This window comes from Lepidochelys kempii, chromosome 17 (genome assembly GCF_965140285.1).
Source record: "Lepidochelys kempii isolate rLepKem1 chromosome 17, rLepKem1.hap1, whole genome shotgun sequence".
NCBI classification, from domain to species: Eukaryota; Metazoa; Chordata; order Testudines; family Cheloniidae; genus Lepidochelys; species Lepidochelys kempii.
In genome coordinates, this window is record NC_136396.1 from 6,445,840 (window position 1) to 6,458,497 (window position 12,658).

General features: G+C 40.7%; 1 protein-coding gene across 16 annotated transcripts in view; it reads right to left on the minus strand.

Annotated features, from left to right (window-relative positions):
* BCAS3 (BCAS3 microtubule associated cell migration factor) overlaps positions 1–12,658 on the minus strand; it is a 500,892-nt gene that overhangs the window by 273,419 nt on the left and 214,815 nt on the right. For all 16 annotated transcript variants that reach the window (XR_012155467.2, XR_012155469.2, XR_012155468.2 and 13 more), the window contains one exon: positions 1,634–1,734. Coding sequence is in view for 13 of the 16 variants with exons in the window: in XM_073315905.2 (XP_073172006.1) it covers positions 1,634–1,734 (101 nt within the window). In the remaining 3 variants the exon portion in view is untranslated. The remainder of the gene's footprint in view (positions 1–1,633; positions 1,735–12,658) is intronic.

The window sequence follows — 12,658 nt, forward strand, 5'->3', positions numbered from 1 at the left end:
ACTGAAATCTTAGGCCACGGTTTTGTAATTGGATCCCTGTGAATGGATCCCTACAGTCACTGGGGATCCTGAGACACAGATGTATACTGTGTAGACCTGTTGCAGGACTGCAATCTTATTTGAGGAATATACTAGATATGGTTTAAAAGTCACTGGATGTAGCAGATCCTCAACATATCCATGAGGCAATGCAATATATCTGAAATAGTGCCAAATTAAAATGTGAAAGCTGGACAGAAGCACTGGAAGTACGACACCTACATAGTAATGTATCCAAGCTGAAGAAAATTCAGGCTGCCTGTCAGGATGAATTGTGAAAGTGCTGAATAATTGTTTTGGTACATTATTTTTCACCATTTTTAACCCTTACAAAAATAAATTTCAGAGGTCAATCTTAAAAAAATTACAGAAATTGAATTTCACTTTATTATTTATATCCTGTGTTTGTAAGCTGAGGTTTTGCATTGAGTCAAATCATGAAATCCTTACCCTGTTCTTACTAAGGGAAAATGCCCACTGAATGTAATGAGAATATTCCCTGAGTAAAAACGTAAAGGTTTGGCTTAGTATGCAAAATAGTTCATTCATATTGAGATCATGAAGTACGACAGTTAACTAACCTTCCAGTCTTAAATTAGGATATTCTATAACAACAGAGTTTATCAACCATTAGACAATGCATTAAAAATAACTGAGTTATAAAGATATTACATCATATTCTTCAATCTTTATTTTTCAGTGTTATGACTTAAAGATGACCTAGAAAGGTTTTAAAAAGCAATTTGCTTTCTGTTTCCTTAAATTTGTTTCAAATGTTTATGGTCCCAACCGTACAGAATGCATTCCAAAATTACAAATACATGTATAGTTTACACCAAATTATTTGAAAATTGATTCTGTCTCCACTTATTGGCCAAATCCTGAGTTCAGAGATCTGACTTTCCTCTTTAATGGTTGATAACACCTCAGACAACAGAAACATTCACTCTTGCAACATGTAATCTATTGTTACAGAGGGAAACATTAACTCAGAAGTCAGTAGCTAAGTCAAGGGGCAATTACTTTTGAAAGTTTACATTTTATGTGCATTTGTTTGTATTCAGCAACAGTTGAACAGATTTAGGGCTGGAGAAAGGTGGTGCCTGGCGGTCAGAGAGAAAAAGAAATGCTTTAGTCAACTAACCCTCCAGCCTTATGTTAGGGCAGAATGAGTATAGCATAAGTCACAACAGAGTAGTCTCACTTTGCCATACTAACCTTGTTTAACCCTGACTAAAAGGGACAACGTCTGCAGGGTTGGGGAAGGCAGATAATTCTCCATGACCAATTCAGTCCTTCCTGATCCATTCAGAGATTGCTAAGAATGTAATTAGGACCAACAGGATGGGGGCTTTGTTTATGCTTGTTAAAACATGGACACCTATCCACTAGGACTTCACTGAGACCATCAAACTGATTCCACTTAGGTCAAGATTGAAATTAGGTTTACACATTATATTGCTGTATTGTGGTCTTTAGCATTTTTTTTTTAAATAAAGCTTTGAAATTCACTTGTACTGGATAGGATGCATTTCTCTTCAGAACTGGATATAGAACTGCCCCCCCACCTCCTCCCAGAACCCAAAACCCATACCTGGGAAAGCCATTCTTCATCCTCTTGACCACTATGGTCAGACGCTAAGCTATCATACGACTCATGTCGTGTAATAGGTCCAGGACTCCCAGGTGGAACCACTGTGAAAAGAAAGAAGATGAAAGAACTTAGATTTCTCAATCAGCTTTTTTTAACTGTACCTTCTCATATATATGTTAGTATGACAACATCCATTCTTTCACAAAGCTCTGACTGTTTATACTGAAACACAGAGCAAGATCAGTCTGAGTATAGATGGAGTAAATGCTAAAGAAGTTCCTCTTCTGAAAACTTAGAAGCATTCATTTTATTTATTCCTAGGCAGATACTATGATAACCCAACTTGCTCTTCTTCTTTCAGCCTGAAGCTCTAAACAAGCATACAAAATAGCTTCAATAAAGATGACAGCCCTTCCCATGTGTCTTGAGGGATTTCACACTGACAAATGCCACTGTCAATGATATAAGCTTGCTGCACAAACTTTTCAAATTGTCCACTTTAAGAGAAGTTGAGCTATGTTAAGCTACAGTGACAAAACCTATCCTGAGGCACTGGCATGCATACCGACCTTGAATACTTAGTTTCTTCCCTGGCTTCAGGAACAAATATGATCATCTCATCATGGCACTAATGCAGTTATTTGAAGCTGATTTGGCAACTGACTGGTTTCTTTTTAATCAGGTGGGAGTAGATTATTTACATCTCAGCAGCCATTTCATAAAATTACTAAATTTTACAATAGTAACAACAATCTATTCATGAAAAACATGACACACTGGTTATTTGTAGTATGTACCTAAATAGCTAATGTTTTACCAGAGTGATATATGTACAGTTGGGCAGGTAACATGAGAGATCTAGGCTGTTTAGCGCCAAAGGGGAGAAACTAGAGCAACTTTTTAGGAAAGACAATAGGCAGATTAGACAGAGGTACACATCACGCAACCACTGTGCAGTTAGTTAGAAATGGGATTATTTTTATTATTATGAAAAGCTGGATATAAAACACATATTTTGGAACAAAAGATGCAATTTAACAGAACTTGCCCTACATTTGTAATTGCTTTGGGGTTCTCCTGAACTAACTAAAAAAAGCTCGTACATTAATCAATAGTTCTTCACATGCACAAGTTTTTACAGGCCTCGGCCCATAAAGATTGTTATGGACTTAAAAAGACCTGTCTTTGCTTCTTTTGCTCATTTTATGCCACTTCCTTAAGTGGGATCCTCCTTGTTGATTCTCTTCCAGCAATGGTATTCCTGGATCATTTTGTTATCACTGTCCTGCTTTTGCAAAGAGCAGCCTATGTAGTCATCTACAACTGACAAGATTGCACCCAATGAGGCTGCATGAATGTAATGGAGAGCAGAGTTTGACCTTTAAACTGATATACAAGCTACACACAGAGATTGTTTCATCCACCAGTAAAATACAACTTCTGTGACAACTGATTAACAGGGTAAGACTGTGTAACATTGTGTTGCATCCGATGAAGTGAGCTGTAGCTCACGAAAGCTTATGCTCAAATAAATTGGTTAGTCTCTAAGGGGGGGAAAAACAGGCCCTTTTGCTAGCTTATTAATAGTTTCATTTCCATTTCCTAATTTAATAGCATGCACAGGCTGCTACAAAAAAATGTAACCCCTCCACTTCTTCAGTTTGCACACTCAGGCTACTTAACTCTTGCTGAATTAGAGAAATTTCAAAGCCATCAATATTTACATCTTTTTTACATATAATTTCAGGGAACAAAAATTGCAGTTTGCCTGCTACAAAGAGAAATTGCAGTGATGCCTCATCCTTCACCGGGATTGGCACTGCAAGGATTAATATAATCTCATGATTGCTGGTCCTTGGGTCATTACCATCCTGTCACTGTACCTCCTAGTGACGGCAGCATTATCCTGCAACTGCAACTTTATACTGGAGGAAGTACTAGAGATTTTAAAGGAGCAAAATGCAGGGGCCTAGAATAACATGACAGGTGAAACTTCTCTCTCATGTACCTGTTTGTGAACAATAGCCTGCAAGTTAGGTCTCTGGTGTTCACACCAGGGGAACCGTACCCACTGGGGGGAGCAGAAGGCACCTTATAAACTAAAGATAAGCAGGGAAGTGGGATACCGGGAGGAAGCACAAGCAGCAGCGCACGAGAGGAGAGGGCTCCTGTCTCATACTGAGAAAGAGGGGCAATCAGCGGGTTATTTCAAGTGCCTGTATACAAATGCAAGAAGCCTGGGAAATGAGCAGGGAGAACTGGAAGTCCTGGCACAGTCAAGGAATTATGATGTGATTGGAATAACAGAGACTTGGTGCGATAACTCACATGACTGGAGTACTGTCATGGATGGATATAAACTGTTCAGGAAGGACAAGCAGGGCAGAAAAGGTGGGGGAGTTGCATTGTATGTAAGGGAGCAGTATGACTGCTCAGAGCTCAAGTATGAAACTGCAGAAAAACCTGAGAGTCTCTGGATTAAGTTTAGAAGTGTGAGCAACAAGGGTGATGTTGTGGCGGGAGTCTGCTATAGACCACCGGACCAGGGGGATAAGGTGGACGAGGCTTTCTTCCAGCAACTAACGGAAGTTACTAGATCGCAGGCCCTGGTTCTCATGGGAGACTTCAATCACCCTGATATCTGCTGGGAGAGCAATATGGCAGTGCACAGACAATCCAGGAAGCTTTTGGAAAGCGTAGGGGACAATTTCCTGGTGCAAGTGCTAGAGGAACCAACTAGGGGCAGAGCTCTTCTTGACCTGCTGCTCACAAACCAGGAAGAATTAATAGGGGAAGCAAAAGTGGATGGGAACCTGGGAGGCAGTGACCATGAGATGGTCGAGTTCAGGATCCTGACACAGGGAAGAAAGGAGAGCCACAGAATACGGACCCTGGACTTCAGAAAAGCAGACTTTGACTCCCTCAGGGAACTGATGGGCAGGATCCCCTGGGAGAATAACATGAGGGGGAAAGAAGTCCAGGGGAGCTGGCTGTATTTTAAAGAATCCTTATTGAGGTTACAGGGACAAACCATCCCGATGCGTAAAAGAATAGTAAATATGGCAGGCGACCAGCTTGGCTTACCAGTGAAATCCTTGCTGATCTTAAACACAAAAAAGAAGCTTACAAGAAGTGGAAGATTGGACAAATGACCAGGAAAGAGTATAAAAATATTGCTCGGGCATGCAGGAGTGAAATCAGGAAGGCCAAATCACACCTGGAGTTGCTGCTAGCAAGAGATGCGAAGAGTAACAAGAAGGGTTTCTTCAGATATGTTAGCAACAAGAAGAAAGTCAAGGAAAGTGTGGGCCCCTTACTGAATGAGGGAGGCAACCTAGTGACAGAGGATGTGGAAAAAGCTAATGTACTCAATGCTTTTTTTGCCTCTGTCTTCACGAACAAGGTCAGCTCCCAGACTGCTGCACTGGGCAGCACAGCATGGGGAGGTGAACAGCCCTCTGTGGAGAAAGAAGTTGTTCGGGACTATTTAGAAAAGCTGGACAAGCACAAGTCCGTGGGGCCAGATGCACTGCATCCGAGAGTGCTAAAGGAGTTGGCGGATGTGATTGCAGAGCCATGGCCATTATCTCTGAAAACTCATGGCGATCGGGGGAAGTCCCGGACGACTGGAAAAAGGCTAATGCAGTGCCCATCTTTAAAAAAGGGAAGAAGGCAGATCCTGGGAACTACAGGCCAGTCAGCCTCACCTCCGTCCCAGGAAAAATCATGGAGCAGGTCCTCAAGGAATCAATTCTGAAGCACTTAGAGGAGAGGAAAGTGATCAGGAAGAGTCAGCATGGATTCACCAAGGGCAAGTCATGCCTGACTAATCTAATTGCCTTCTATGACGAGATAACTGGCTCTGTGGATGAGGGGAAAGCAGTGGACGTGTTGTTCCTGGACTTTAGCAAAGCTTTTGACATGGTCTCCCACAGTATTCTTGCCAGCAAGTTAAAGAAGTATGGGCTGGATGAATGGACTATAAGGTGGATAGAAAGTTGGCTAGATTGTCGGGCTCAACGGGTAGTGATCAATGGCTCCATGTCTAGTTGGCAGCCGGCGTCAAGTGGAGTGCCCCAAGGGTCGGTCCTGGGGCCGGTTTTGTTCAATATCTTCATAAATGATCTGGAGGATGGTGTGGATTGCACCCTCAGCAAGTTTGCAAATGACACTAAACTGGGAGGAGAGGTAGATACGCTGGATAGGATACAGAGGGACCTAGACAAATTAGAGGATTGGGCCAAAAGAAATCTGATGAGGTTCAACAAGGACAAGTGCAGAGTCCTGCGCTTAGGACGGAAGAATCCCATGCACTGCCGCAGACTAGGGACCGAATGGCTCGGCAGCAGTTCTGTAGAAAAGGACTTAGGGGTTTCAGTGGACGAGAAGCTGGATATGAGTCAACCGTGTGCCCTTGTTGCCAAGAAGGCCAATGGCATTTTGGGATGTATATGGAGGGGCACTGCCAGCAGATCGAGGGACGTGATCGTTCCCCTCTATTCGACATTGGTGAGGCCTCATCTGGAGTACTGTGTCCAGTTTTGGGCCCCACACTACAAGAAGGATGTGGATAAATTGGAGAGAGTCCAGCGAAGGGCAACAAAAATGATTAGGGGTCTGGAACACATGATTTATGAGGAGAGGCTGAGGGAGCTGGGATTGTTTAGCCTGCAGAAGAGAAGAATGAGGGGGGATTTGATAGCTGCTTTCAACTACCTGAAATGGGGTTCCAAAGAGGACAGATCCAGATTGTTCTCAGTGGTGGTAGATGACAGAACAAGGAGTAATGGCCTCAAGTTGCAGTGGGGGAGGTTAGGTTGGATATTAGGAAAAACTTTTTCACTAGGAGGGTGGTGAAACACTGGAATGCGTTACCTAGGGAGGTGGTGGAATCTCCTTCCTTAGAAGTTTTTAAGGTCAGGGTTGACAAAGCCCTGGCTTGGATGATTTAGTTGGGGATTGGTCCTGCTTTGAGCAGGGGGTTGGACTAGATGACCTCCTGAGGTCCCTTCCAACCCTGATATTCGATGATTCTATGATTCAATTAAGAAAAGACAGAAGTAAATGTGACTGAAAAATATTTTTACTTTGGTAAGACAAGAGCTTTGCACTTATGTCAAGACCCACTGAACAACCTTAATTAAAGCTAAAACTAATATTTTTATATCTGCATAACCTAAAAATTACCATTTAAAAATGATTTTAAAATATTGCTTAAGGGCTGACCTTTATGTACCAGGCTTCCGCTCACTGCAGATTTTTATAACCATGTTGTAAACCCCCTAATAATAGGAGTTTATAATAGCAAAGCAGACACAACTGTAACCATAAACAGAGAATGGCGCCTCTATAACAAACAGCACAGGGTATTCATAAACCTTTATATCATGTGAAATAAAGAGCTTTTAATCCAGTTTTAAGTGCATATCTTAACACAACTCAACTATGGAGCTGCTTCTGACACCCTCATAACGCCATATGACTTCATTCTTAAAACTGGAACATAGCAAAATGAATCCAGGGCCTAACTTTTTAAAGATTACATTCAGTGTTGTACTCTTTATGGGCCTCATTTTGCAAGGTGCTGAGATTCGTCCATGGGGTGCTAAGCATCTGCCACATTCACTGAAGTCAATATAATGTTCAGTAGGTAATTAAGGACATCATTTACGCAGCATGCATTTTCAGGATACAATAGTAAAATTGTATTCACGCATATCATTACCAGAGTGGTCGATCTTACTCAACAACTTAAGGATGATTTAAACTATCTCAAACTAAAACCTTAATATTAAGAAGTTAGACATCTGTTGAAGATTGCAAAACCTACACGACTCACCACCAATATATAAACATGAAACAATGTTGGCTATAGTAATGCCTTATTTATTCAACCAATGAAAGAAAAACATATTTTTACACGTTTTGCTGTTGCCCCTAATCTTCTCCATATCTCCTAAACTTTCCCTGCAATAAATTCTATTGACTGCAGTAATGCCTGTTTTGAGGGCACAGCTGATCAACTGCAGGCTTTCCTGTTATGGAATTCTGCTCACACACGGTTCATAACTCCAGCAGATGTTTCTGCTTTCAAACCAATGGGAACTTTATGGACTGTTTTTCCTCCTCCTCCTTCCCAGGGGCAACTACTAGAGCTGTCAAGATCGGTGAAGTTGCTATTCAGTGACTAACAGCAAAAACGTTGATTTAGCCAGCAGCAGCAACACTGCTATGTCATCATATTAGTCCACTGAAAATACTCTTATGGAAAACTGAGCACGTATATTACTTGAGACTTGTGCATCTGTACATCACAAAAAATGAACTTTCCCATTATTTACTGAAATACACAGTTCCAAGATAAGGTTAATTAAAGTCCCGAGGAAAGTTTACAACAATTTGAGCCCAGAGGGAATTTTTATATTGAAGTTGTAATCTCATGAAAAGCTGGATTAATGAGATGCGTGATTGAGCACTAACAACAGCACAGCTAATATTTTTGAGTTCTTTAGGAACGTACTTGCACCAGTATCAGATATAAAAAGACCAAATTTTGCTCACGTTCTGTATTACATCAGTCAAGGCTCTTTCTTGCACCCTGATCCTGGATACAAGAGATGTCCAGTTATTAAAGTTTTTTAACTGTAACTCATATCTTGTACCTGTAGCTCACGAAAGCTTATGCTCAAATAAATTGGTTAGTCTCTAAGGTGCCGCAAGTCCTCCTTTTCATCTTGTACCTAGTTTCACTTTACTCACATTATTCTTTCATAAGAGAACATCCACAGACTGTTTATAATTGTGAAAAGGGCATTTCATGACTGCACAGAGATATCGCCCCAACAACTGCAGGTGCTTTGTTTTCTATTAAAATCAGTAAAGCATATTATTTCTGAACCATAAAATCTTAACTTTTTGCTGTAGTTACTTGGATTTCTTTAACAAACCTACAGTAATCTGGAGTTCAAATAATTTCAAATTTCATGCCAGACTGAAGTTTAGTTTGTGTACTCTAGTATAACAAGCTATTGTAACGTGTATAGCGGAAGACGGACAGTACGCAGCCATTAACCATCTGGGGCCAAATTTTGCACCATAGCTTTCATCTGAGCACAATCACTCGTGCATATAAATGACAGACCTTGCCTCTCTAAAACACACTTATGAGTGCAAATCAAGAATGAATGGGTTTCCACATGCACAGTGGTTACTCTTTAAAACCTTTCCCACTGCCATAAGGATAGATTTGGACTCAGGAGCAGACTAGGGACCATACTGTGACTCAGTCACAATATGGCCCCTGGTTTTCCCTTTGCTCCAGGAATAAGTAACCTGTACCCATCCTATACCGGGTGTAGATTACTTCCTTACTTTAGATTACTTCCTACTCTCCTTCTGCTCAGCTCACCCATTCCCAATCCACCTGAGCAGAAGGAGAACTAGAGGCCCCATGTAGGCTGCTCTCCCCGAGTACTGTGAACCACAAGATGTATCATTCATTCAAGACAGTCAGGTATTGCACAGATGCTTAACACAAACAACTGTTACTCTTAGGTAACTTAAAAAAACCCAACCCTACATACTTACTGTGCCTCTTAGATATTCCTTGTAAGAGATACAGGGTTAAGGTTATTGCAAACACTGAGGTAATGTTATTTTAAGGCATAATGGGGAAGTGGACGTTATAAATTCTATCATTTGTACGTGCAACTGCTAGTGCAAGAAAAATGTCCAGCTAAAGTGCATCCAAATTAACTTCAAACAAAGAGGTTTGGAGGGAAAAAAGCCACATAAAAGTCTTCCCATTATTTCACTTACACACACACAATTTACAATTTTAAATGAATTACAACAGATTCCAAAGTCCAGCTAAGACATGGAAAATTTACTCATAATTAATCTCCAGAGGCATACATCTACCCTTGGTCCATGGGCAAACTCTACTGATAACAATATGTGGGAGATGTGTGCACAATGGCCCTTTAATCTGATTTCAAAGCGTTTTCTTTGAAGTTTCAGTTATATTTAGAATGGATGGAGGCAGGAAGAGAAATGAACAAATCACATACACCTCAACTGATTCTTCATAAGTACAACTTCTTTTAAGATTAAGCTACATATTTCAGGTGATCTACATCACTATATTACTGTTGATACTCATGGCATTAGTTATGTTATGCACAATGAATAAAAATGAATATGAATATACCGGTTCTTGCACAGGTCTCCTTGATGCAACTTTTCATTCAATTCAACAGGTAAGATTTTTTCAGACCTTAGTGAACTTCTCTCACCCTGCACTAGGTAGGTTTATGTACAAGGCTTCATGCTCCCCAGATTTTATCAATGCAAGTTTGTCAAGTAGTTGAATTCTAATAGCTCTTGATCAATCTTTGTAGCATAATTATGGTGAATGCATGTTCCTAAATTCTTTCTTCCATCGCACAGTTATGATTGTTGGCTCACTGGCTGATACAGTCATAGAGTGATACAGTCATTTCCCTTTTGGAAAATACTATCTTTGAAATCTTAAATGGCAGTATACTCTGTATGTTAGTTGATTATATATATAAAAATAAGGACAACTAAATTTCCCTGTAACAGAATAAAAGCCTTGTTCCTGTAGACTTGTTTAAAAAGGAATTTCAAGTGATCACAAATATCTCCTTTCTTTTTCTCTTGATGAAAAGCTCATCCCCAATTGCAAACAACAAAAAAAAAAAACCATTTTCCATGTTATGAATGATCCTCTGATAATATAATTAGTAGAGAAATTCTGTAACCCAACTCAAATTTATTGTGCCACATTCATTAGCTTATAGAAGTATTTAATTATTTATTATTTATATAAAAAAGTTTACCAGGTGCTTTACAGACATAAAAGACTTGATCCCCGTACCACACAGTTTATAATCTAAAGGGAATATCTGAGTAGGAGATGAAGTTCTCAGGAGCTTTGGTGACTATTTATATATTTTTAATGACTCTTTAAAAAAACAGGTAGCCAAGGCTGCAGTCTACCAGACTGATGGAATTTAAACACTAAAAGTAACAATCTGTAATCAGGCTTCAATGTTTCTCTCAATTCTGTTACAAGATAGGTAATTTTCACTGTGCTTGACTCCAGCTTCCTTTTCTACATTATTGCAAAAAGGGGGGAAAACACTTCCTGGGCACAGTTAGAATGTGCTGTACCACTTACAATGTGTTGCATTGGTGTGGAACTAAAACTTTAGATACTTAGGGTGTGCAGCAGACTATCAATTCTCTACCAATGAGCAATAAATACCTTCTTTCCTGTATTAAAAAATAATTTCAGTTGCAAAGACCTACTGTGAAATCCATCTGATGGCCATCTTTAAAGAATTATGGAAGAGGTAACTATTTCTATAATTCACTGACTTCAAAAGTATGTTTGACATTATTGTCGGGAAAATTATGTTAACCATGGATTAGTGTTACAATCAAAGTATGTAGTGAGAAGTCAAGAGGCTTAATAGTAAATTTTCAAAGCGGTGCGGAGGGATTTACCCGTTTGACTCCCATTAACGTCAATAGGAGTCGTGCGGCTAAATCCCTGTACACCGCTTTGAAAACTGACCCCTCAGTGTTGATGGACCCCTCTCTAAGAAGTTCCAGATGACCACGTAAGAACAGCAAAGAAATGTTTCAGCATGTGCTCTTGTTCATTATTGTTGTTTGTACACATCTGAAAGATTTTAATTCTTATACACAGTGCTGTTTCCAGCATTTAGCATTTGAAAAGAAGATTGGGATGGGGAAATACTTACCACATTGATGTGGCCTCGTATACATCCAAGCATGTATATACTGCTCCAATACCTCTTATGCACTTTGGGAATTTAACTTGAATTTAGTGCATTTTTGTCCATTTTTACTGGATTATTACATAAATGTTCATCAAGGCTAAACACATTACACATTCTGCCATTGAAGAGCTGCACTTCCATGTAAGACAACTTCTGTGAAGTGACACTTGCCCTGTTTTTACTTATCCAGCTCAGACCTATCCTCAGCAAAAGAATAAAATTTCCTTCCTTTTACCACTTAACTTTTCACTTATCAGTAAAAGTGAAAAGCAGATTTGTGATGGGGTTGTCTGCTCCTTAAGGGCAGTAATGTCTAGTGGTTGGCCCATCCCACCACACAACGTGGCCCTTTAAGACTTTGAAAGACATCATACACACACAGAGAGATCTGGGAGATATTGGGAGAGAGGAAATGGTTCCAGGAATAAGAAATGTTCGGGAAGAAATCCCATTACTGTTTCTTTAAGGGCTCATGGCCTGGAGCCTTGCAGAGAGAGTGGGGCTAAGTTCCCCTTTCCTCCTAGCCAATTGGGAATGAGCTGGGAGGAGGGGACCAGCATAAAAGATGACTCCCTTCTCATAGCAGGGCAGATGACAGCAGGAGAAGATGGTCTGCTGAACCCTGAGCCTCAGAGGACTAATTAGAGGGAAAAGCGCCAGCTGAGGAAAAATCGGGCTAAGGCCCTACAGTGGGCTAAATGACAACTCCCCTGAGGGAGGATAGCTGGAGACTCATTGTTTAAGGAGAGGGACAGTAATTTTCTCAATTACCCACCTCCAGGTGGAGGGCGGGGTCTTCTGCCAGTTGGAGAGACAGAGTGGCTGTTTCATTATAGTGCATCCTGTTCCAGAAGGAAAGCTGGGATTCCTGGCCTAAAGAGAGACGTAATATCTGCCTGAACTAAGCAGCACCAGGAGGAGGGGTGGGATTCTTGCTATACAGAGAGACAGAGAGGTCACCCTGAGGGGACTGGAAACAGAACTCAGAGGGCAGGCTGCAGAGGAACCCTGACAGCCAGAAGAACCTTTGTTTCTTTGGGACTTTTGTTATGGACTCTTTTGTATGAGGTTTTATAACTAATCAGCCCCAAGCAGCATATTATTGAGTTGAGAGGGCAGGAAGCGGAGAAATTGACTTCCTGAGAGGGGAAACTGAGGCATGGCCCAACTGCGGTGCCATGCCAGACTGAAAGGA